Source organism: Anser anser (genome assembly GCF_964211835.1).
Source record: "Anser anser genome assembly, chromosome: 2".
In the NCBI taxonomy this organism is placed as follows: Eukaryota; Metazoa; Chordata; class Aves; order Anseriformes; family Anatidae; genus Anser; species Anser anser.
Window position 1 is genome coordinate 127139987 of NC_139721.1, and position 25919 is coordinate 127165905.

Consider the following 25919-nt stretch of genomic DNA (forward strand, 5'->3'; position numbering starts at 1 on the left):
CAAAATTAAAAAACGAACCGTGAGCAAACAAAATAGTCTCTATATTTTCAGCTCCCCTAGAAATAAAAACGTTGCGTATAGAAGTGGTTGTGTGGAGGGACATAAGGGACAGAGGGAGCATGTTACTACTGTATATTTAACGTATTTATTGAAACATTACTGTCAGAGCAATATTTCATTCCCGGAGTAAAATGCAAAGCATAATTAAAGATTAGAAAAATCACTTCAGTTTCACTTCAAATAATTGTTGCAAGATTCAGCGGCGTTTACTTTAATTCCGAGTGTCTGGATATATTGGTTTATAATCACCTAATTCTCGGCGTCCTTGGTCCCTGCAATTTGAAATTCCCATGGACAGAAAGTGGGCTTACGTTTTGGATGCGGACGGAAGGGCAGAGCAAATGTTTTGTGTTTTTTCCCACCAAGAGAATAATCCGGTATTTAATCTATCTGCGCCTCGAGCTCTTGGCAGTAGCAAAGGTGGTTTGCTATGGGAAATAAACCTTGACAGGAGCATATTTCCGAAAAAGAATGATAAGTCGAACTGCAAAGCTGTATCTTTTTCCGCCTTCTTTTTCTCAAAAAGACTTCCGCTTAAAAATGCTAGCTAGCTGAGAAGTCCTTCTGAAGCGAAGGGAAAAAATATGGTGCTCAATATTGAAATACTCAGGGAAAAAAAAAAAAAGAAAAAGAAAAAATAAAATAAAATCGCCCCGCGCTTCCAAAGCAGCGACTTTATTTTGTATTCGTCAGAACGAACGGGTAAGCATCACGGCCTTTAGCCTATAAATTAAAGTTTAGGGAAAAAAAAAAAAGAACTGGCTAATGCTTAAATAAAACCCCACTCCTCGTGCATTTCAGCATTCTCCGTGGGCTGGGTTAGCAATAAAATCAAGACAGCGTTTAATACAAAAAAAATATTGGCAGGCGCTAAAAGGCCGGTTGTTGCCATTCATAACTTTTAGATGCGTTTTAATGCACTTTAATGATGATTTGAAGAGATGGCCCTGCGCGTCCTAGGCCGGTAAAGAAGTCCAAGGAGAAGGGGGGGGACCCGGGGGCGGCTGTCCCTCGTGGCCCGACGGGGCCGTGGGGGCCGGCCCGGCCCGCGGGTGTTTTAACCACGCTGCGAGCCCTTCCCTGCCCCCTGCCTCACTGCCCCGGACCCCCTCCCCCTTGAATGCAGTTGATTCATGAACTAGGCTACGAAATGCAAATATTCATTAAGTCTTTCCTCCTCCCTCCGGCCTCCCTCCTTTCCCCACCCCCCCCCAAAAAAAAAAAAAAAAAGATTTTTTTTTCCAGTTAATAGCTTCAACATGGCGTGCTGAAAGGCAGAAGCTTTGCCCGTTCCTAGATCTGAATTGTGATTAAACATCCCCAAAGAGAGCATCTCCCTTCCTCCTGCCGCTCCCCCCTCCCTCCCCTCCCCGTAGCGCGGAGGAAAGCGCCCTCTTCTACGTAGGAAAGGTCAAGTCCTACAACGCACAACCCACGGTCATTACTGTACTGTGACCCGGGGTGTACTGGGGAGGAACGGCCGGGTGTCCCGTGATCAAAAACACTTGGACTTCTTTTTTTTTTCTTTTTTCTTTTTCTTTTTTTTTCCCCTCCTTCTCGTGCGATGGGAATCCGAGGAATTAGACAGCATTTTAGCTTCCTGCAATCACCTTGTTTGTGTGCAAATCGCCATCGGAATTCCTAGGGGACTAGGAGAGACAGAGAGACGAAAAAAAAAACCAGCAATAATAGCAGTCATAATAACAGCAATAATAATAATTAGCCTGTGATATTGCTGCATTTTGTAGACAGCCTGGAGCTGGTAGGAAGGACGATGTGCCCTAGTGGCTACATTTCTCTCCGTTCAAAGGCAGACAACCGAGAATTAGAGCAGAAAACAAATAAAAACCCAAATCAACGGCAACCCAAGTCAATGGGAGAAGAGAAGGAATGTTTTGCGGACCGGGTATGTTTAAGCTGTAGGGAAGGAAACCAAAAACTGTGCAGTCCATCCTCATTGATCTGGAGGTCTCCAGCCCAGCGCGGGATCCTAGCTGTCAGTCTCCGTGGGGATATGTTTTTGCACGGGCGAGAGACGTCTGGATGCTGGGGTAAGATTTGCGTGCTCTTCCTGGAAGCGGCTGAATGTTTGTCCTCTCCCCGTGCTCGGTGGTGAATTAAGCAAAGAAGCCAACAACAAACACCCACCCTGTCCCTCCACAAAGCCCCGTGCATGGCTAGGGAAAAGTCCTTCGGAAGGCCTTTGTGGAGGATTTCCCAGGCCCCCCGCTCCCCCCCGAGCCCACCCACCCACCCGGCTCCCTCTCTCCCACGCTGTATGAGCAGTGGGACCACTGCTGCCGCGGGGACCTGGGAGAGAGAGGAGGAAGTCTGTCTGGGATGATGCTATATGGGACGAGGAGCCTGCTTCGAAAAGTAAGACTGCTTCTCCTAGCCTGGCTCCACCTTTCCCAGCGATGCTGTTTCCCAGCCCAGCATAGGTGGGAAGCAAAGAAGCCTCTTGGCAGGCAAGTGGGCCAGGAGACGCTGGGGTCAGCGCCCAGGATGCGGGCAGACTTGCAGATGGAGCTGCTGCTTGCTTGGCTTTGTGCTTTGTGTTGTGCTGGTTCGCCTCACAAAGTTGGGTCGGGCTGCGTTGGAAATTTATCCCGGATTTTATTCCCGGCCATCTGTGCGTGGTCGCCTCCGAAATGATTTTACTCTTTCGTGAAATGGGGAGGAGGGTCTGTGTGGAAGCGGGGGAATGATGTGTTCCCTTGGAGAGGCTATGTAACCTGCCTGCTGTTGTGCGTGTGTGTATCCGGAGGGAAAAAATGCCAGCCGGGCGGTGTAACCTGCCAGTTTGAATTAATCCGAGCCGCGTCGTAATCGCCTCGATTCTGTATCCAGCAAAGTGCTTTTATTTATTCCTGAGCGTATAAATCGGCCTCTACAGTCGGCTTGGGTTAGGAATAATGGAAAAGCAGGGTGTTTTAAGGCACCCTGATTTTAGGTTTCGACATGCCTTCGGATAGGCATAAAAAATGTTAGATTTTAATACAAAGCGATCTTGCTCCGTCTCCAGCTAGTGGCTGGCTAAGGCTTAAATACGCCCGGTTTTGGAAAATGCAATCCCCGTGCTGTCTGGGCACCCGAAGCGAAAACAAAAACGAAAGAGAAAGGAGGCGTGAGCCGCACACTGCGCCGGATCGGCCCCGGCTGGAGGTGCCAAGCCTCCACCGGCGCTCCCGGGGACCGGTGGCGGTGCCACCCGGAGAGGTGCCGGTGTCCTAACGGGGAAGGCAAGGAGCCGCTGCCCTGAGCCTGTGCTCAACCCGGCAAGGCCGAGAGCAGCCATGTTAGGCTTAGAGGGAGAGCTCTTTGGATGGGTGTCTTTGCGGGACATATCACAAACTAGGCGACGGGCAGCCCTCTCCGAGCTCTGTGCATCGCGTTGTGAATCGCCTCGCATGTTTTCAACTCGTGTTAGACAAATACATCCCTGTAAAGGTTACCCACGTACAGGTACCTTCGTTACAATGCACTTCGGAAAGTCTATCAAAATATGAAGTTGGGGCTTTGAAGTCGTTGATTTGACAGCCCCGGCACAGTGATACTTCCTGTACCCGCCCCCGGGAACTATCCTGATGGAGAAACCTCTTTACCTCTGTGGGTTTCACGATATGGGAAAAGGGCTCTCCTATAAAGTTAGCGGTGTGGTACAGTAAAATCCGATGTGTTTCGTGCCGAGTTGGGCAAAATAAAATAAAAATAAAAAAATAAAAAGCCTTTATAAATCACTGTTAACATTCAGTGTGCGTTAGCGAGAACATTATATCCTATAAAATTCAATTAAGCTGAGAATCCCGGTCGATTACCTTGACTCGAATTTCTGTACCGAGTGCGGCAGACCCTGGAGCTTGGCATCACAGGAACACCCTAACTACGACAAGCTTGTCTCGGCGTTGGGGCAGTTCGCTTTCTGTAGCATTCTGCCCTTAATGCAGAGGGCACGTCATATATCTAATAACCCACCTGTGTTGTTTGCGTCCTGAGCTTGGAGGGAGAAGAATCCCGGTTTGTCAAAGGCAACGCGATTGGAGTTCTTTTTTTTTTTTTTTTTTTTTCCCTCACTGAATATATTTCCTGGATTAACAAATCTAAGGTCAAGTTCAAGGCATCAGTTGTAGCGATACTTTTAAATGTAAGTCGACATGGGAATGTTTGGGCGGGCTTTTCTTTTTTTTTTTTTTTTCTTTTTTTTTTCTAATGTGTAAAGCGCCATTCCGGGTTACGGGTGAACTTGGGAACATCGCCCGAGATGTTGCCGGCCGCAGGCATAACCGCATTGTTTAATAACACCGCACTTTCAAGGAATCGCTGGGGATGTTCCCTACACCGCTCGGATTAATCCCACATAAAATACTGGCACATGAAAGGTGACTGGAACCTGCTTCCTGCCACCGACGCTAATGACCCAGTTCCCAGTGGGTCTGGGTGGGAAGCGGTGGGAAGTGGCTGGTTTTCGGTATCGGGAGGCGATAACCAGGGAAATTCGCTCTCGCACCCGTTTTAGAGCCCGCGGCTGGGTCCAGACACCCCTCTCCCGCACCCTGGCTTTGTCAGAAGTCTCCTGCACCTGTATCTGGGTACACGGGAAAAAAAGAAACGAATGAGTGCGCACTTTCACGTGTCGGGAAAACCTCGAAGAGCATTCATGTGCAGAAAAAGAGACATTTATGGCAGCATCGCCAGTCGGTCAATTTCTGAAATATTTGACCGTCTACGATAATAATTCCTTACGCCCTCTTTACTGCCAAATCTGCCTCTATTGTCTTCCAGCAGCAAGCTACGAGCAGTAAATACAAACTAAATTTTAGAAGGGCTTTAGCGAAGCAGAGCGAGGGGCACAGAGTGCTGGAGAGGCAGGGTTTTAGGACACTCAGCGTTATAAGAAACCCTCCGCGCTTGTAAAGATGCTGGGAGTGTGTTAGAACAACAAATCGTTTGGCTGCAAAAGGGCAAGAAAATAGTGCTCGAGAAAGAGAAGTTATCTTGCTGGAATAAGCTTCCTGTCTTGAAAAACGCCCCCGTTATTTCTGCTTGTTGCAACTACAGGAGTCAGAGTCTGACTGCAGATGGAACGGTCCATCGTCGCAAAGGGATGCAAAATACCGTGGTTTATCTCCAGAGCAGGGTAGATTTTTTTCTTTCGGTCCGAAGCCATTTTATTCTAATGTTCAAACTAAACGGGAGGATTGGGAGGTTGAAAAAAAAAAAAAAAAAAACAAACCAACACCCTCCTGAAACGTTTCCATCTCTGCGACTAAGAGGTGACAGAGTAAGGAAAGGGTTTCGGTAATTGATATTAAAAAACAATCTAAAATTTTCTACTCCCAGATGACCACAGCCTTTCGAGAGAAGTTCAAGTCTTTGAAATAATGCAATCTGATTAAATACAACAAAAGAAGTCAGAATAACCTTGCCTTGGATTCTGTTTAAATCTACCCTTTCTTTTTACACGTATTCTGCAGTTTCCTAGCAAAATAACAACCATACTGCTTCAGGTTTGGGACAATACATAGCCTGTTCCGTATCACAGCACAAGGGTTCCCCCTTGCCGTTATCAAAAATCACTTCAAATTATGAGGTAAATTAATATTTAAAAAATCGTTACACTTCCTTCTATTACGGTGCTGAAGGAAATTTAGATTTTTTTTTCTAGTAGATGGATTCGTATAGCTCCTTTCCATAACAGAAAATATATATATATATATATAAAAATTAAAAAGCGCACAGAAAAGAACAAATGCCGGTAAAGACCTTCTGAGCCCGAAATATTTTAAATCCAAACAATCACCATGCGTTTCTGAAGCTGCATTCCTGGCAAATTTTGAGAAGAATTATCGCCTTATGGCCTTATTTTCATTGGAAAAAAAAAAAGGGGGAGGGGACGTGCCTTTCGTAGGCAGAAACGCTGTGAATTCCCTCGTATTACACTTTTTCTATAAGTCTTTGTACACTGTAATCATCCCGTAAGTTTACAAAACGCTGTCCTAATTCCTGAGATACTTTCCTGTGGTTGACCCGCAGCAATCCTCGCCGTGCCTACGCGAAGGGAGAGTAAGAGAGTTAAAGCAGTGGTCGGGCAATATTTTAATTAGCTCTTCTTGACACAAATTCCTTTTAGCACACGTTTCCCCTGTTAATTACAGGCACCCACCCTATAGGCAAGGTAAACGGTGGGCTGAAAATGTTTAAAACAAAACGCAGTACGAAAAAAAAAAAAAAAGACAACAATTTGGATACTATAGAACTTGACCTTTTGGAGAACAGTGGTAGTAAGTTAAACAGTTCCCTTTGCACGCGATCTGTATATATGAAAGCTGGGCTATCGAGGCGTCTAGCTCTGTTTATATTCCTCCAAAGAAGAGATGTAGCTTTTTCCTCGCTTTGTTTAGCTTAGCTAAATGGGTAAATGTGCTCACAGCCTCCCCACCTCTTGGCCACGTTCGCCCTGCGCAAAATGTGCTGCAGCGGAGCTGCAAAATTCATAGCGTTTTTAGCCACGTTACCCTCTCTAATCCGTCCGAAATACTCGGGAAGGCGTAACGAATGCATTTTGCTTCTCAAAACGAAAAGCCTCCCTTTGTTGATGTTGTTTTCACTGAGGTTAGGAAGGGGAAGGCTCGATTTTCCCCCCTTCCTCAACGCGGAAGTCCCAATTACTGTATTAAAAGAGCAATTCAACATTAGACCAAATAATCAACATTGATAATTGTGCTGAACACAGCAACTTAACAGCAGGCTCCCTGCAATTACCCACACATTCCGGGGCTTTAAGCGTACATTATCTCTGTTTCACTTAACAGCAAATAAAGCAGAGAACAGTCTGTGTGCATTGGGTGTCTACTCGCTCCCAGACGCTCTGCGCCTCCCGCAGCCTTCCCCATTACCGTCTCTGATTTTTGGGGTCCCCTCGCGCTGCAAGCAGGATTGAGCAAATATGCTGCTTGGGGTGGTTGTCCTTTTTTCCTTTTTTTTTTCCTTTTTTTTTTTCCTTTTTTTTTTGGGGGGGGGGGGGGGGGACAGCCCGCGAGTAACACAAAAGCAGGCATCGGGGCTGCACGTGTGCAGGCTATGCAAGCACACATATGCCCACACACTCTCCCACACACGCCTGGTCTCGCAGGAGGGTGGCCGGGCTGCTGGTGCCTCCTCGCCCCTCTTGCCTTAATTTCCCTTTGTTTCACGGAGGCAGCCCCGACCTCTGGCACGGCCGAACCCAGCACGGCTCGGCAGCCCCGGCCGCAGGGATGTGAAGGAAAGAGCCGCATACAAACCTGTGCCAGTTTTTGCTCCCCACTCCTAGCTCTAAAATTTATTTAGTGCGAGAGGGGGGCTGCAGTGAGTCCAAGTAGGTGGCGTCCTGCGATTAAGCGCCGGGCAGCTCTGTCATGTCTGCTCTGACACAAGCTGAAGTTGACTGCCAAAGTGCTATAAAACCGCAGGTCAGTCTAGAACTGTTTTCGGTTCTCCTAGACGCGCCGTGTTCAATTATAGCCTTAAAAGCCCTAATACAAGTGCAAGAATTTGTTTGCCATCACACAGAGGCGGGGCGAGGCTCTGCAATGGTGGCGCCTTTGTTATCTCAAAGTCACTGAAATCCTTATACATTCCTTTTTTGTTGGGGGGGGGGAACTGTGTGAGAGCAGGGTGTGGGGGGAGATTTCTTCGTGGACGGAGTCGGAGGTTGGGGGGACAGAGGAAAAATAAACAGCGCTCGGGTACCAAAAGAGGACTCCCACCCTCACCACCCCCCGACAAAAGCTGTGGGAGAAATGAGATGCGAGCAGAAGTATAGCGTTAAGGAAAAAGCCAACCAGAGATCTTGCACCCCCCAAGCCCAAGTTGTGTGGGGAGGGAGGGGGGAGAGAGAGAGAGAGAGGGAGGGAAAATCCCCAAACGCTTTTACAATCCCTAAACGACAATGCAGTCTTCTGCTGGCGGTTTTGACGACATGCAATCTCTTTCCATCCACTTTCTAGCAAATATGTCAAGCTTGAAGATTAATTCATTAATTTCAAGTTCAGCTCACAGACATGCAGCAAGCATGAGAAGTTCGTGCAGCAAACCAAAATAAAGAGTTCATTACGGGGATACGTCCAGAGCATTTGATTTGTGAATGGTAACCCTTGTAAAATAAGAAAAAGGCATATAAACATTAATGCTAATAAATTAGTTTACTCCACTACAAAGTAATTACTTGATAATATTGAATTTACAGCTTGAATTCAAATGTAATAGTTAACTATAATGTAGGGAAAATACATAATGAGAATATTTTTTCTGTGCACAACATGATTAGATTTGTTATTGAGTCAGTTACGATAAGCTAAGCAATAAATAAACAAATCGATGTTGACATTTAAATACCGAAGATCTCCAGAATTTACTATAGAACTTTCTCCGGATATATAAATACTTCCACAGCACTGCAGAGGAAGGGGGGGGGGGGGGGAATCCAAATATTATTTCCCTAGCATTTTAGTTTCCCTTCCATTAGCCTCCCAAGCCCGGGGGGGGACGGATCTCGAAGCACGTCTAATTTCATAAGAGCACCGACTTCACAATAGCCTTTTGCCGTTCTGTTTTTCTATTTTGATTAAATCCAGCCGGAACCCAAATATTTCTTTTCTGAAACCGAGCATCAGACTAGCAAAAAAATATTTTTTTCCAACAGCCGAGGGATGTCCATGCCTGAAAAGGTGCTGTATTCTTTGGCGTATTTCTCTGTTTTCTTTGGCTCTGCTCATTCGGTGGGGTGTGCATTTTTATTGGCAGAGAAGTGCTTTTTAGTCTCTGCCCTGTACAATCCGCTTTCTATATCATCCCTTTCATGCAACAATAGTAAAAGTTTAACCACGTTTTTAAAATAGGTCTCCCTGGGTCTCAGCCTTCAGCGACGGTACGAGGCGAAAAGGAAAGCATCACGGTACAGCGAGTTTGTTCCTAGGGGTTAATAGTATGTCAAATCATTTTAACTAGGCTTCTGGCAATTAAACCCCGAATATTTGTCAAAGCGGGGCAGCCCAACATCCCCTGGTTTCCCAAGTATTTAGCAGCAGCGCGGAGGCGAAGAGATCAGCAAACACTTCTGAGCTCAGCGGTCTGCAGTTTAAAGGGCTTTCTGGCGTCGCACACAGGCGAGCGACGGTTTGGGGGGGGCGAGGGAAGGGAACCTGCGATCGGGGAGTGAAATCTCGGGAGCTACCTCTAGTAAAGCTGGGATGAAGCCGCGCGGGGTATTTGAGGTTAATATGTAAGTAAGGGAAGGAAGACACTAAGCGCTTCGGAAGTGAACATGAATGCAAGCATGTAATCTATTCACCATGAAAATCAGTACAGACTTGACCCTGGCACATTCTTCCTAGTAACGTTTCCAGCAAAACCCTGCAGGGCGAGGGCTTTTTTTTTTGCCTTTTTTTTTTTTTTTTCTCTTTTTCCCTTGGGTCGGTGGGAAGGCAGAGCGAACCGAGGCGAGCTAAAAAAAGAAAAAAAAAAAAAAAAAAGCCACGGCCGCTCCTTGAGGAGCTTCCTGCTAGCCAGCAGCCTCCTCGAAGGGCTCGGCGCTGGATTCCTCCTGCTCGCTCCTTGCTTTTTCTTTTCTTTTTTTTCCAGCCCGGCGAGCAAACAAACAAACAGAGAGCTCTCACCTAGCCCTGCGGGGATGGCTAAGCCGCTCCGCCGGGGAACCGGGCGGCCGGGGGGGGTGCCGTGCCCTTCGGGGGGGCATCCCCCGGAGCGGGGGGCAATGCCCCGGAGGGGGGCTGCGTTACCCCGGGGCGGGGGGGGGAGCCCGGCGCCGTGCCGATCTGTTGCATCCCCCGAGCCGGCACCGAAGGGGCGAGGGCCCGGAGCCGCCGCTTGTCAATTTGGCGTGGCGTCACGTGACCGCACCTCCCTGCCGGGCTGGGGCGAGCTCTCCACGTCAGCCGACGTCTCCCAATTTTCCTCCTTCACGGATCCGCTTCAAAGGGGCAGCTGCGTTAGAGAATCATGTTAAGCTCAGCTAATGCGGAGAAGCCGAGGTAGCCCTAATGATGGATTTTGATGAGCGTGTTCCTTGTTCCTCTAACATGTATTTGCCAAGTTGTACTTACTACGTCTCGGGTCCTGATTTTTCCAGCCTCCCTTCTTTTTTGCCCCAGACCCCGTCTTCTCGCCCTATGACATACTCCTACTCTTCCAACCTGCCCCAGGTCCAACCTGTGAGAGAAGTTACCTTCAGGGAATATGCCATTGATCCCTCCAGTAAATGGCACCCCAGGAACAATCTGCCCCACTGCTACTCCGCAGAGGAGATCATGCACAGAGACTGCTTGCCTTCCACCACCACTGCTAGCATGGGCGAGATGTTCGGCAAAAACACAGCTAACGTCTACCACCCCAGCGCCAACGTCTCCTCCAATTTCTATAGCACGGTGGGCAGGAACGGGGTCCTGCCCCAGGCTTTCGACCAGTTTTTCGAGACGGCTTACGGCACCGCGGATAACCTGTCCTCAGCGGACTATTCGCTGGACAAGAGCGGCGACAAAGCGCCCGCGGCCGCCGGGGCGACGGCGGCAACTTCAAGTTCGGAGGGCGGCTGCGGCAGGGCGGCGGCGGCGGTGGCCGCGGAGAAGGAGAGGAGGAGGCGGCCGGAGAGCAGCAGCAGCCCCGAGTCATCTTCCGGCAACAATGAGGAGAAATCCGGCAGCTCCAGTACGTATAAAGGCAGCGCCCGAGCGCTTTAGGAAAGGGAGGTTGAAATCTAGCGCACCGCCGCTGTTAAATTTTTATATGCTGTTTTATAAGCATATAAGGTTTATGAAGGGCCTTTAGATTTCCCCCAACAAAACTTTGTTATAAAAGGCGAGATCACGTGTTTAGTGCTGAAATTGGCCGTGAAATACCCACCGGGCAATGGATGCCTTTAAAAAAAAAATTCTTTCTCCTTCCTCTTTTCTTTTTAATAAGAAGAAAGAGGGGCTCTGCGGTCAGCTCTCGAAAATATAATAACGGACGTTCGGTGCCTGTAAATGCGGCGAAAAGGGGGGATCCCGACTCCTTTGATATCGATGTAATCCAGTGATTTTATAAAAGCCATGTGTTGCACCAGGAGTCTAGTTAGGAGCCGAATTCAAAGCCATCGCCGTTTTAACGATTGCGCTAGAATAGCGTTTAACAGATAAAGTAGCCGCCTGAACTGTAGCAATATATTAAAAGAAACAAATTAACCTAAAGCTGGCCTTTTTGTCTAAAGGAAGCCATTTTACTAAGGCGCTGTGGCAATTACGTGTTGCCTTCTGTCCAACAGTTTGTTACTTACAATTGTTATTCAATCTGTCAAAGTCTGATTTTTTTATGTGGGCTTTTTAAAAGGCAAAGCTAGTATACGGCTGGGGGAAAAAAATACCTCCACAATGAACTGTACCAGAAAAGGAAGTTTTTAAAGGGATAGCGGCTGCGTTTCATGTAAAGAGCTCCTGAACCCTGAAACCTTTTATATTCCGCTTAATGAACTTAAAAACCGTGCTGGCTAATCGCGAGGAGAAGACCTCGGCAGAGCCGAGACCGTGCTTCGCAGCGGCGGGCTGGGGGAGCAGGCGGAGCTCAGCTGCAGCCCCGGGCTCCGGGGCTGTGTCTGGGCTGGGGCCGGGCGGCAGGGCTCGGGCTCCGAGCGAGGGACAGCGGGGAGCCGGCAGGGCTGGCGGCGGGGTGCCGGTGCCCCCGGGCCGCTGCTGGAGGCAGCCAGGTGGAGGCTTCTCCGGGGAGCCTCAGTGCGCCTGGCGCCCGCCGAGGCCGCCTACAAAGGCTCGCTCCCGGCTCTGCCGAGCCGCGGCCGCCGTCCCCTCGACCCTTTTGCCCCTTCCTCCCTCCGAGCGAGGCCGCAGCCCCGCTTCCCGGCGGGGGTCGCGCCCTGCCCGGTGCCGGGGGCCGCGGCGCTGCGGGAGCCGGCGAGTCCCGGAGGGTCCCGGAGGGTCCCGGGCCCGGGACCCCCGCAGCCGCCGAGGGGCAAAACGCGTCTTTTCCATATGAACGTGTTTTGCCCCGGTGTCCCGGTCCCCCCACCCCTTCCCGGCCCTCCTCGGCCCCCACCGGCGGCAGCGCCGAGTGACAAACCCTTCTGCCTTTTCTCGCTCCACAGGTGGACAACGTACCCGTAAAAAGAGATGCCCATACACCAAATACCAGATTAGAGAGTTAGAAAGGGAATTCTTCTTCAGTGTCTACATAAACAAAGAGAAACGCCTGCAGCTCTCCCGAATGCTCAATCTGACCGACCGCCAAGTAAAAATATGGTTTCAAAACAGAAGAATGAAAGAAAAAAAAATTAACAGGGACCGATTACAATATTACTCAGCTAATCCACTACTTTAAAACTCATAGGGTTTTTCAAGACGAGATTAAATTCCGATTTCGCCCTTGACAAGGTCAAGCCACGGGGTTACACGGAGGAAGGAGGTGTGTATCTGACGGGACTAGAAGAATCCGAGGTTTTACATACATGTAAATCCGCTCTGGGACTTCCACGACGATTTCTTTTTTTATATATATATAGATATATTTACTTATCAACTGGAATCGGTTTGATTTTGACACACATGGCATCCATTTCTAAAGTGCACGTCACCTCTGAGCGCCAAGCCCATACCTCTTACCTTCCCAGGCACCGCGCCCCATCCTGCTCCCGATTTCAGCAGCCGCGGGCGGGGACGGCACCCCCGGCCCCCCACCCCAAACCCGCGGTGCCCAACATGTGCGGGGACACTGCCGGGCCCTGCTCCCACAACCAGGACCGCTGCAGGAGGCAAACTTTCCGAAATAATCTCCTGCCCTTCCTGGCGGCGATTTTCTATCTCGCAGGCAGCGCTCCACCATCGCCCATGGGGTTGAGATGGGAATTGGAGGGGAGGAAGAGAAAATTAAGGGGGGGTGACATGCCTACACCTTCACGAGGCCAACCACGAGCAGTTGTAATATGGATGTAGTGATGGGTATAATAGTGTTTCCTTTGGAGGGGGGTGGGAGCAAGGGGGGAGGGGGAAGAAAGAAGAAAACTAAGTGAAAGACTTAATTATTTACTAAAAAAAAAAAAAAAGAAAGAAAAATCAGGTATAAATTTGCCATATATCGTAAAGAAACAATCACTGAAAAAAAAAAGCGCAAAGATTTAGCAAATTTTAACTAGCTCTCGTTTTATTTATGACAACTGACCACACGTTGCCATGTTTCTGGAGACAAATCATATTTAAATGCTAAAAATAAAGTCACACGGCAAAAAAGTGTGAATTTCAGCGTTTTAGAAGAAAAAAATACATAAAGGAAACTAACCTTCTGGCTTCTGGCTCACAAACTTTCTTCAGGAAATACCTGTGGAGAACGACAGTTTAGCAAATACCACACAACACTTAATTGAAACTTGGAGTTGTGCAATGCACACACATTGGATCATTAAAATAACTCAATCGCCTGTTCTTTTAAAGGTGGCTAGTGAGGAGTTTAATCAGAAGCCAAACAATGTAAATATGGTAATTTTGTTGTTGTCTACTTTAAATGTCACGAGCTCGACTTTGTCGCCCAGTCGACATATGCAAAGAATGAAGAGTTGTTTGGAGTTATTTTAAATATCTATAAATATATATATTTCCCTGCAGGAACCAAAGCGTGAAAAAAAATGCAATTTAAAAGAAGAAAAAGAAAAAAAAGGAAAATATTTAAAATTCTATATCAGTTTACAAAGGATACGGTGTTCTATCGTTAAGGTAATTTGCTGTTGAGAATATCTGAATGTATATTTCATACAGGAACGGTGTTTTACAAGGCTTGTAAATAATAAAAAAAGAACCCATGACCTATTTTGTTCGAATGCTTTTTTTTTTTTTTCCTGATTTTTTTCCTTTGGGGCTCGAGGGTGTGGGATTTCTTTACATGTGCAACAAAGTGGTGATAAGAATGTTTTTTGATTAATAAATTTACTGAATGGATGTAATTTCTTTGACACGGTTCACAAAATGCAGTATCTTTATATATGACATCACTGTTTTCAATATGTATCGACTATATGTATATACAGTTTTCTTTTAATATGCGGAAGTACTTGGTTGCATGTATACAGTGGAACAGCGCACAAGGAAAATAAAAAAAATGGAAACTTTATATTTTTCATTCTGGTGTTACGTTACTGCAACGTTATTTTGCCTGATGGAGCTTTGGGACCCGAAACTCCTCCTGACCTTGGTCAGTCATTCCGGGAGAAACGCTTATCCTTTTGTGAACCCTCGCTGCTAAATCTTCTGCCCTGGCGTAAACAAGGGAACCTGGGCTTGCTTGTTCAAGCACCGTGCCGGCGGGGCTCAGGAATAGAAAAAGAAGCATGGTCACAGCTGGCTACGTGCTAGGCCCTTCCCTTGTCCTGCCAGTGCCGGTAGAGCAAGGTCTTGTGTGGAGGGCTTGCTGTGACATTGTTGTTTGCTCCCCAGCACCCTCAGCCAGGAGGGCTGCTCTGGAAGTGGTCGCGGTGTCGGGAGCGCTTGGGGCATATTTCATGCGCCCAGCACCAAAGGGAAGGTCCGGGGCAGCCGATGGAAGTGCTGAGGAGCGTGAGAGCCCTAAGAAAACTGTTGTCTTTGAAAAAAAAATTCCGCATGGCAGTGTGGTGGAAATGGCCTGTTTGAAATTGTCCTTGATCTCCAAGGCAAGGAGGGGGTGGGCTGAGGCGGGCGGGAGGAGGGAGAAAGTTAGGAGGGGGGGAAAACCAAAGGAAAACAATAGCTGAGATGGGAATGTGTTTGGGGAAGAGTGCTAGGATCTTTAATGTTGACCCTATTCCTAATAGCGAGAAGAAAGTACATTCCGTTTTCGCATTGTTTACTGGCTTTGAACTTCTGTATTGCTTGGACATCACCCATAACCTTGAGGTGAAGGACTTACTGACTTGGGGCCTCTGCTGACAACCGCCACCGAGCCAGGCGACGTCCCGTCGAAGGAAACGTTAGGAGAGCGAGGGGGGGAAAGGGGACTTTATTTGTTTGTTTGTTTGTTTGTCCAGCGTGCTGGGGGGGAAGGCGAGCTCAAAGGCAATGGATGGACGGACGGACGTGGACAGGCGGCGGGAAAGAGACAGAGGGACGGATGGAGAGCCGAAGGGCAATGAAAGTTTAGCTAGAGAGCTTCCTTCCCCGGTTAAAAATTAACTGGCATTCATGGCCAATCCCAGAGACAGTTAAACCATGGAGTTTCTCTGCTCGGGGTTTGATTTCCTAGCCCAATAAAATCGCATCCTCTGTGCCGCTGTGACAATGCGGCCATAAAAAGTGTCCGTGACTTGTACGCTCGCACAGGCGGAATGCCCCGCTATAAAGGCCGGCGGTTCGGCGGCTGTTCCTGCTCCTGCGGATCAGAGGGAGGCGAGGGGAGGTGAGCGGCCGCTGCCCGGCGCCCCGCGCCGCCACCCGACGGCTTGCAGCCGGGGCCGCCCGCGGCGGCGGCGGCGGCGGCGTCGGGGCCGCTTTGCCACAAGATGGCGATCTTCAGATCAATGTCAAAGCCGCCCGGGGCGAGGGGAGCAGTCCTGCGAAATCTTGGCCTTTGTTCACTTTGCAGCCGCACGTTCAATTCTTTGCACTTTCCGGGCTCCGCGTTGCGAAAGTCAAGGGGAGGAAGAGGTGGAGAGGTAGATCCGCTGGGCTGTGGGTTGGGAAATGCACGAAGGTAAGTGCTCGCCGGGTGCCCTGTGAGGCGTGTGCGGTTGTCACCGGGGTGTCACCAAGGTGCCGGGGTGGCCCCTGCCCCGACCTGGCTTCGTCAGGCACCTTGGAGGAGAACCGCGGGCAGAGGAAGCGAGGCAAAAAAAAAAAAAAAAAAAAAAAGTCGGGCTTAAACCCGGGCAATAATATTTCAGGGACTTTCGAAGTCGCAGCTGACCTTTTTCTGTCTCTTCATAAAGTTTTGGCCAGCGGCGTGGAAAATCCAGGGGATCTGGAAATATTTTTCAGAGAAACTTGTAGATTTCTTCCAGTTATAAAAAATTGTAGCGCTGGAAATATTATGAAACTTGACATTTATGTGTGGAACAGTAGGTGTCTTCAATCAACTAGATCTATGGCAAGCCATACTGCAAATGACAGACAATTCTGACGATCTTATTGGACTTGAACTGTAGTTTGGTTAGGGTCCTTTGGTAACTTAAAAGGATAGCCTGCTACCTCGCAGCTGGACACAGCCTGTGGTAAACAAGTTTTGACACATTTGTGCTAAAAACTACGCATGCGGTTGCACGTTAAGTCAATGCTCCTGCAGGACCAGATTTGGGTACCTATCTATCCATCTATCCATCCGAACTAGACCATGTGCTGTAAACAAACAACAGTCACACATTCTCATGTACTCAGGGTTGCTCGGGGTTGTAGCTTTGAAACTCTATCCTCGCTACGAGTATCCCTAACTCCAGGTTACTTTTCTCGCCCATAAAAGTTTCACATGTTTTTGTTATGTCTCCATTTGAGAAGGGGGAAGGAGGAAAGGTGGTATTGTATGGAGATACTGGTTTGGCTACATATTTTAATCCGCTTGTTTCCTATGAGAGGGCATGCCATATTTAATTATCTGAGGGAAAAAAAAAATTGTCCTTGCTCTCAAAGGAGTCTTCGTATGTAAACTAATGCAACTCGCCTGCAGTATTCTTAAGACAGCGCCCTTTAAAATTGTGCTCCTGGGGAACTGTTGCAAGGGTAGTTAAAAGCACATGTTCAGTCGGCAGAGAGCATTTTTCAGATGATTATCGGAACCTATCGATTTCATCAAAGATGCTCCATTAAAAGCTCGGGCACGCTGATCTCTTTTGACCTCCCCTCGGAAACGCCAGGACGTAAGAAGTCACGTCTCGAGAAGGAGCAGGGCAATTGCCGAGGGTCCCTTTGCAACATTTCATTTTACTCCAGTCGAGTTAAACTCAGCATATTTGATCAAATATTTATTTTTCCCCTTGTTGTTTCCCTGCCCCATTCAATACTCCACTGAATAAATCAAAGGGACCCCAGCAGCAGTTAAAGCGCCCTCTGGTTACGAATTGTTTACTGACGGCCGCGGTCATTGGATAATATTTTAAAAAAACAAGCTTGTTTCTTACAATAACTGTTTATTATTTCACATGATTTGGGTTTGCATGTTTTGGAGGGAAGAGGCGAGGCCAACTCAGTGTCTACACTGTGTTTAATTAATCGTGTACTCAACTTCAGTTCACATACCACATCCAAACCCCTGGGAGGCTTTTTCATAAGCTCTTTGGGTTTGTGTTTTTTTTTTTTTTTTTTTTGTCACAATCTTTTCATTAAATGCTCTGAAATCGAAACTTCAAGCCAACGTGTGTGTCTGAGAGCCAAGCTATACCGCAACCAAAAAATATATTTGTACATGCATCCAGATCTTAAAGAAAAAAGGGCTACAAAAAGGGGAGAGGGGATACAGTTTCAAACGCTTAATACAGCTGCGCGGCCCATCTCACTCGATAAAAAGGGTGCACTTAAAAGACAGATTTGTATATTTAAGATTTTACCGATAGAGATATAACCCGATACCGCTGTTGCTTCTGCATGGTGTTTGGGGCTCTCCAGACAATAGAAAGCACCGTTCTCCTTACCAGTGCCGGAGGAATGGCGAGGAGATAAAACCTTCATGAATTGGTCGGGGTGTATTTTGTTCTGCCTCATACTAGAATTCGGAGCTCGTCAAAATTACTTGCAAAATATGTTCCTAATCCAAATGAGTAAACTGATACACATACACTCTGAAATATAGTTAGGAGAACAAGCCTTCGGATGGCTGGAATAAAATTAAATCTCAGCCTAATTTTTAACAGGATAATCCGTCACAACAAGCCAATTCCCCCACACACCCCCAGCGTGAAAGAATTTCTAGTAAAGATAAAATTAGTGGGGCCGTCATTTGTCACCTAACTTGGCACGGACGCAGTTCCTAAAACTCCTGTTTGAAATCCGCCTTCTTTGGAGCAAATCCAGAAAAAGAAAAAAAAAATGAAAGGAAGAAAAGAAGGAATCTGGCACACATGCACGTTCCTGACAACTGACAGTTCCAATATTAAATAACTATACCCTGATTGCATTAATTTTTCGAGATGTATAAAATGTAATCTGCAGCTATATTCTCAGATAGGCGGCGCATGCACTCCTGCAACAAACTGCAAGGCCATTTACATTTTCGCAAATTGCAGTTTGCCCCTGTCTACAAATAAAAGCATATTTTAATTAGCTTACAAAATGGGTCTCTGGATTAACAGTGCTGATCTTTTGGTGTATACAGGCTAATAATAAAAATATAAATCACAGTTTAACATGATGCGTTTTGAAATTTCCAGTCAGAGTTTGCTTAGGCTGAGCTGTCCGTTTTTATTTATTCCCTTTTTGTTTTTAATTTTAGTCCAACCAATAAAACGGCTTAACGACGCTATTAATGCATCTATTATATTTTCCTTAGATCAATAAAGTTTTATTTTGATAGTGTTGTCTATGTACGCCGCGAATTTAGATTCTGCGCGAAATCACCTACTCGCTGCTTTTGATATTTATCAGAATTTTATTTGCTCGGTTTTATAGACCCTGGGATAGCTTTCCTTACGGGAGCAGAATTAAAAAGAAAGCATTTCTCGTCCCCTGGCGTCCACAATATTCTTTAAAATTTCTTTTAAATGGGAGTTAAGCTCCAAGGGACACATTGTTAAGCGTTGGAAATGCGGTAGCAACACCCAATGCATGCCAAATTAGTTCAGTTTAGGCAGAATTGACCATTATCTTTTATAGTTAAGAATCAAGTGAACGTTATTAGTTTTACTCCACTGGCTTTGATGATGCTGGTTACTATTTGCCTTGGCCTTGTTAGCGATTAAAGAAAGCGGGGAGAATGCAACGGCGATCGGAGTTCATGATCCAGGCGGAGTGCCTTGACCATCAAGCCGGCACCGGGCGTTATTATAAGCACAACGACCGGCGGCTCCCGACCGAGGGCTGAACCCCAGCCCCTGCATCGCCTGACCTTTGGCTACGAAACCTGCGGGGGCCTGGCCGGGGGGCAATGGGAAAGTTAAGCTAAAACCTGGTTCTCTTCGTCCGAGCTGTTCCCGGCCTCTGCGCCTTTTGTCTGATTTTGCCTGCATTCGCCTTCCGAAGGAGAGAAGCAGCCAGCTCGTGTTTGTTGCGATGCATTTTGAGTCCTTTTTATTCAGGCTGACGAGGATCGTAACGTGCTTTTATAGGCCTTTCCCCCCTTTAATCCAAATTTTAAAAGGGAGCTGCTTATTTTAAAAACAGCTTTGGAAGGATTTCAAGTGTTACTCCTCGATTCCGTATGGCTTTTGGGTTTGCAATCCATTTCTATTTAATTTGGCAAATGCAAAATAAACATACCGCAAGAGCGGACTTCCCCGGAGTAATTTTTATACCTGACTCGTGTAGAGAAATGTATTGGGAACGAGGAGTCGGGGCTCACGTTTCATTTTATTTAGATCTGCATTTATAACGCTAAGCCTATTGATAATGGCCTTCCTGTATACTGGCCAATAAAACGGTCCCTTATATGGTATTAATTTTGTTAGCAGCGATACGGCCCTCATAGGAATCTGATAAGGGTTTGTCCATCACACATTAACACATCGTGGGCTTAGCCGGCTTTGGGAAACACAAACAGTATTCCAGGAGCAAATGCGGGGAAAAACTCGGAGGGTTTCTATAGGCTGTCGGGCCGGCTCCTATCACCCCATCCTACAGCGCTCAGAAAGGAGCGGTGCCTTGGTGCTCACTCGAGAAGGCTGGAAAAATAAGACGCCTTTCCATCAAGGTTTTATGGGTCCTGCAAAGTTGTAACAACCTCTCCCTGCCCCAGCTGACGAAGGACGGAGCCCCGGGAGGGCCCCAGCAGCTTAACTCGCCTACGGAAACCAACAGGCACGTCCCGCTGCCTCCTGCACGGAGCGACTCGTCCGGGCCAATGTCAAAATGTGGCAAACAAGATTTTCCCCCCCGGCAAGGCAAAGGCTCGCGGGGGCGACCACGTGAGGCGTGACAGAGCCGCGGGGCGGAGGGCAGAGCCTGCCCCGGGCCGCCTGCGGGGCGCTGCGAAAGCCAAGGGTAGGGGCCGGGGGCTGGGGACCGGGGACCGAGCGACCTGGGGCCGGGGGACCGAGGGGCCGGGGGACCGGGGGACCGAGGGGCTGGGGACCGCCGAGCTATGAGCCGGGGGCCGGTGCCCGGGCCCGGTGGCTCCGTCCGGGGCAGCGCTGAGGCCCCGCCGGTACCGGCGCTGCCCCCGCTCGCCCAGGCGGCCGGGAGCTGGGAGCCGGCCGCCTCCGCTTCCCCGGGCTGCCGAGGGGGAGAGGAGAGAGGCCAGCTCCTCAGGGGTGGGCAGTGAGCGCTGGAAAAGCCCTGAGAGCCGCAGGCTCCGCTTAGGCTGAAGAAGGCTTAATTCCTCGGGGCAGGCTGATAGGCGACTTCCAAATGGCATAAGCGAGAGATGATGGAAGTGAAAGCAAGCGATCATTAAGCGATTCATTAGAAAATCTATCTGTCTCTCTGTCTGCGTGCTTGTCTGTCTGCTATCTGTCTGCTCCCTCTGCCACAATTACATATTGGCTGGACAGAGCTGTCTAGTATCTCAGGATTCATCTACTTATCCTTCTTTCTATTATTTAGTACGGTGCTTGTGACAGAGACGGTGCTTTTGAAGAGGCAAAAAGTGAATGACCCAAATGGAGGGAGGGAGGAATCAAAACGACGGCCCAAATATAAACACGTCAATAAACAGGGTGCGCAGCATCATGCGAGGATCCATTTGAACTGCTCGCGTCTGGATTCTTTCTGTGGCGTATGTCTGGCTTTAGATTTTAAATGGCAATCAGACCTCAGGAAGAATCCAGCGTTAACTACAGCATTAGAAGCTGCAACCGCACAATTAATCCTCCCAGAGTGGCATTGCTCCCTCTGAGATCCCCGAGCGCAGCAGCGAGCGTTTTATCTCTAGGAAATTTAAGCCCAGCCTGGCGTCGTGGTGGTGATGCTGGGCTGGAAGCAGCCCCTTCCCCAGCACTTTAACACAAGAGACACCAGGCCCCTTTACGGTTCCCAATGATCCGTGATAAACAATAACACGTCTTTTATTCCTTAAAAAACGAGACAATCAAATAAAACGAGCGGAGCCCGGCCATAAAACCCGCGGCTTTATTAATTTCGCGACACACGCGGGCTGCGCGGGGAGGTGAGCGCGCATCGCTTCCGGCAAGCCCAACCGCGGGGAGAGGAGCGCTAATAAAAACTTCATCTGGATGCAGCCTCAGCCTAGGTACAATAAACATCGGGGCGGCCGGGGCTGTTTTATCGCTGTGCGGGCCATAGCAGGGGAGCACGGCTCGGGGTGGGTGCCCCCCAGCCCCACTCCTGCCCCTTCCCCGGCGCGCAGCTCCCGCACGGGCGCAGGCGCTCGCCCATGTGCGCCGCGCGTGCGGGTGGAAATCCATCTCCCGCATTAATATACATCCATATCCCAAATTCAGAGGTCGACCTGAGAGCAGCTCGGTGCATACGAAACCAGACGGGGAGGGGTTGCTGGGGAGGCCTGGGCTTCCATTGGCTGCAAGCGTCCGCCGTGGTGCGGGGGTATCTCTAATCATATTCAGCATGTTTTGCACAAGAAATGTCAGCCAGAAAGGGCTATCTGCTCCCTTCGCCAAATTATTCCACAACAATGTCATGCTCAGAGAGCCCGGCCGCAAACTCTTTTTTGGTAGACTCCTTGATCAGCTCGGGCAGAGGGGAAGCGGCGGGAGCAGGAGGCGGAGGCGGAGGCGGAGGCGGCTGCTATCCCAACAGTGGGATCTACCTGCCACAAGCGTCCGATCTGTCCTACGGGCTGCAAAGCTGCGGACTTTTCCCCGTTTTGAGCAAACGCAATGAAGGTACTTCTCAAAGCATGGTCCCCACCTCGCACCCCTACGTGTCAGGGATGGAAGTGTGGCTAGACCCCCCCCGGTCCTGTCGCATGGAAGAGCCGGAGAGCCAGCAGGCCACCTCGTGCTCCTTCGCTCAAAACATTAAGGAGGAGAGCTCCTACTGCCTCTATGACTCAGAGAAATGCCCCAAAGGCTCGGCCGCCACTGACCTCGCTCCCTTCCCGAGGCTGAGCGCCGAGGTCAGCCCAGCCAGCAACGGCACCGGGGTACCCGTCCCGGGCTATTTCCGCCTCTCCCAGGCTTATGGCACCTCCAAGAGCTACGGCGCGGGGCCTCCCGGGGCTGCCCCCTTCCCTCCGCAGCCCCCCGGCCGCTTCCAGACGCCTCCATCTCTGCCTCCCGTCCCGGACGCGGGGAGGAAGGAGGACGAGGAGCGCTCCCCCAGCCCCTTGGCGTGCGGCTCCCAGCGGGAGGACGAGACCCAGGCTTCGTCTTCCACCGCCGAGGAGCTCTCCCCAGCCCCGTCGGAGAGCAGCAAAGCCTCTCCCGAGAAAGAGCCCGTAGGTAAGCAAATAACGGTGACGGTGGCGGTGAGGCTTAAGGAATGGTAGCGGTGGTAATGAGAAAGGAAAAGCGGCCGAGGAGCGTGGCAAGGCGAAAGGAGGATACCAGCAGCCCTGCGGGGCTGCCAAGAAGCGCTGCTCACACTGACCTTGTGAACTTTGTAATATTCGGGCATGGGGTTGCCGTAAAAATTAATGTCCGTCCTATAGTTTAAAACCCTTAGAGCCTCTGCTCTGGGCAACTTTAGCCTGCATGCGGCTTAAACGTATAGCAAGCGAGATCAGTCTTTCCCCTGCGATGCGAAGGTGCCTACCAGATAACAGAGATGTTTGTAAAGCATCCAAAATAAGCAATAGGCAGTGCCAATAAATAAACCTATTAACGCGGTAAGTTATATTTTACGATCCAGAATGCTTTTCGGAATAACAGCCGCGCTGAAATGTGCCATCTATGAACTGCTATCAAATTAGACTGATGAATGCACCGCGAATATCCTTCAGCGTCTACACTAGATAACAGGCTTGTTATTTATTCATTTGCTTATTTATTTCCCTTTCTGGTCCCCATGGCAAAAAAATAACTCCCTTTCCCTGGGCTGCAGGCTTTTCAGGCGCTTCCCTCTGGCTGCATTTCAGACGCCCTGTTATTCCTTCAGGCGCCCCGTTGGAAAATAATAGGATTAAAACAAAAAGCAAGCAAAAAAAAAAACCAAACTCCTAGAGAGTCGCCCTCACAACAACGAACCACTCCGAGCCACCGAGGGATCGGTTTTATCTCTTTCCCAGCCGCTTCCAGCGATAGGAATAAACACCCTGCAACGGGTGATTTTTTTTTCTCTTTTATTTTTATTGTATTTTTCTCCCAAACCTTTGGAGAAGAGAGGGCCATGGCGAAGCTTCCTGAGACGGCAGGGGTAGGACACAGGGAGGCTCCTGCTCTGCAGCTCACCTTGTTTTCAGCCTCCAGAGCACATTTACAAAGTTCAGAGCAGGGTTTTTTGTTTGTTTCTTTGTTTGTTTTTTGAGGGGAAACAGGTGTCTCGGGGGGGGGGGGGTGGTGTAAAAAAAGACCCCAGGCCATCCAGTAAGTCGCCTTCCAGCAGCAGTGGGGTCGGAGCGGTTAAAAGCCTATTTTGGGGGTTTGGAGACGAGCTGCCCAGCGGGCCGCACTCCCCGCCGAGCATCCCAGCAGAGGCAAGGCTGTTCCCGGCCAGCTCCAGGGCCTTTAGGAAACCGCTTTGAAGCTCTCGGAAGCGAGGTCCCCCCCCCCCCGAGGCTCCCCACATCTCAGCTCTGCCCTGGGGCCGCAGCTGCAGGAGCGAGCCCGTGTGCGCACACCCGCACACACACACGCACACTTTTCCCCCCTCCCTCCCCAGCTCATCGCCTCCTACCCGCTGGTAACGTCCCTCTTTTACTTTCTCAAAACTAGGCAATTCAAAAGGAGAAAATGCAGCAAACTGGCTAACCGCAAAAAGTGGTCGAAAGAAACGGTGCCCCTATACCAAGCATCAAACTCTCGAGCTGGAAAAGGAGTTTCTGTTCAATATGTACCTGACTCGTGAGCGTCGCCTAGAGATCAGCCGCACAGTCCACCTCACAGACAGACAAGTTAAAATCTGGTTTCAGAACCGCAGAATGAAACTGAAGAAAATGAACAGAGAGAATAGGATTCGGGAGCTCACAGCCAACTTTAATTTCTCTTGATGAACCTATAAACACATCTTTATGGTTTAAAGAGCCAGTATCATTTTCCTAGGCTGTAGTCATCTGCACCTGTATGGATTAACGATTTTAGACGTTCTCAATATGTCCTTAACCTCTTAATAGCTACTTTGGGGTGGCGGGGGGGCGGAAGAAAGCCATGCTAATGCACAAAATGCCATGTGTGAACCTCCCTGGTTCCTGCAGGCTTCCCCGGGCCCGAATTCTTCTTTCAAGCTTTGAAACCCAGAAATATGATTTCAGGAGCTGCAAATATCTTTCGCCTTCATATCTCTCCGAAAAGTAAACGAGCTCGGTTAAAGGCGCATTCTTTTAAATTATAGGAGGTGTAACTTGGACTGTTCAGAATGAATAATTTAAGCCTTGCCATATTTCTATATATTGGGAGCTCAGCTTTTTCCCCCTCTGTTTTCCTTTCCTTTTCTCCCCCCTCCCCCCTTTTTCCTTCGAGAAGCAGGACTTACAATAATGAAATGCAGGCATCCTTCAAAAGGGCTTCATGGGAACTGGCGTTAAGAGTGATTTTTTCCCCCTTTACCTTGAAAGTCAACATTACAGCTTTAAAATTGGCCAGGAAAATGAAATCTCTTCTCTTTAAAGGTATAAAAGAGTTCGTGTTGCTCATGGACTAAATTATGACACTTACCTCTGAATTTCTCTCTCTCTTTCTGGTTGTAGATATTTACTTAATGTAGTTTTGCTTAAATATGTGGAATTAGTGATTTTTTTTTGTCTATAAATAACGTTACCGTTGGTAACACAAGACAAGCACACAACAATTGCCCCTTGAGAAAAACATAGTCACTTTTTCCTCACTAATTTCACTGAAAAGTGTATATCCTGAACATCAGAAGGACTTTCTGAGCCAGAGTCTAAGATAGCAAGGGAGAATATGTTCGTCTTCCTTTATACTGTGAAGTTACATGCATCAAAGGGTCAAGCATATAGGTGAAAAAAATTAAAAAGATTTAAAAAAAAGAAAGAAGGGGAAAAACTATAATTACAGATATGTATAAATGTCTATTATTATTAAAATGCCGATACTGTTTTAAGCAAATGCATTCTATCGTTATTATAAATGTTAGTTCTAGCTATATCTAGTTCTTACCTTAAATCGGAATAAATTAATATTGTAATGCTGCTGTGCGTGAAAAAGGCGATGTTTATGTTCTCATAGAAGAATAAAAAAAGTGGAATGAATCCTTTTAATTTTACCTCTTTTTGTGACTGTTTATCCTCAGGTTCTACTTTATGTCTTCAAGAACTTTTACAACAGGAATAGTTGCTTAAACCCCCTGCAATTACTTTAGGAATCTATTTAAATATTACCTAGACGGTCGTAATTTGTCTGGGCCATATAGCGATGGTGCTCTAAGGTTTGTCGGCTTTTGTTCAGTTTTATGACTTGCTAGTATATCTGGATTGTTGCTGTCTTGAACGAGTGGTTTCAGTTGACTGAGGAGCTGCATAGACTGAGGAAGCAAATTACTATTTCTTGAGGGTCGGGAACGGATTTTTTTTTTTTTAATCAAGCACCTACGAGTGTGCGGAGATCTTTTAGCTCCAGAGGACGGTGACAAAACCTAGCTTTATCTCAGGGCTCAGAAGAAACCGTAAAGGTGAGCGCATGGGGG

General features: G+C 48.3%; 2 protein-coding genes across 4 annotated transcripts; both read left to right on the plus strand.

The window, feature by feature from the left end:
- The first annotated feature begins 1280 nt into the window (after positions 1 to 1280).
- Positions 1281 to 18510, plus strand: HOXA11 (homeobox A11). 3 transcript variants are annotated; one of them, XM_083825137.1, is made up of 3 exons: positions 1281 to 2111; positions 10212 to 10764; positions 12191 to 18510. In XM_083825137.1, the coding sequence occupies exons 2-3, from the start codon at positions 10230 to 10232 to the stop codon at positions 12421 to 12423; spliced, it is 768 nt and encodes a 255-aa protein (XP_083681263.1). In that variant the 5' UTR covers positions 1281 to 2111; positions 10212 to 10229; the 3' UTR covers positions 12424 to 18510. The 3 variants fall into 3 exon arrangements, 2 of the variants coding, with proteins under 2 accessions (XP_083681263.1, XP_083681262.1); XR_014580095.1 differs by lacking the exon at positions 1281 to 2111 and having other exon boundaries at positions 10036 to 10764; positions 12191 to 15462; positions 15649 to 18510; XM_083825136.1 differs by lacking the exon at positions 1281 to 2111 and having other exon boundaries at positions 10036 to 10764.
- A 547-nt stretch (positions 18511 to 19057) lies between these two features.
- On the plus strand, positions 19058 to 25485 carry HOXA10 (homeobox A10). The gene is made up of 2 exons (XM_083825135.1): positions 19058 to 22561; positions 23993 to 25485. The coding sequence occupies exons 1-2, from the start codon at positions 21742 to 21744 to the stop codon at positions 24265 to 24267; spliced, it is 1095 nt and encodes a 364-aa protein (XP_083681261.1). The 5' UTR covers positions 19058 to 21741; the 3' UTR covers positions 24268 to 25485.
- The last annotated feature ends 434 nt before the right edge of the window (positions 25486 to 25919 follow it).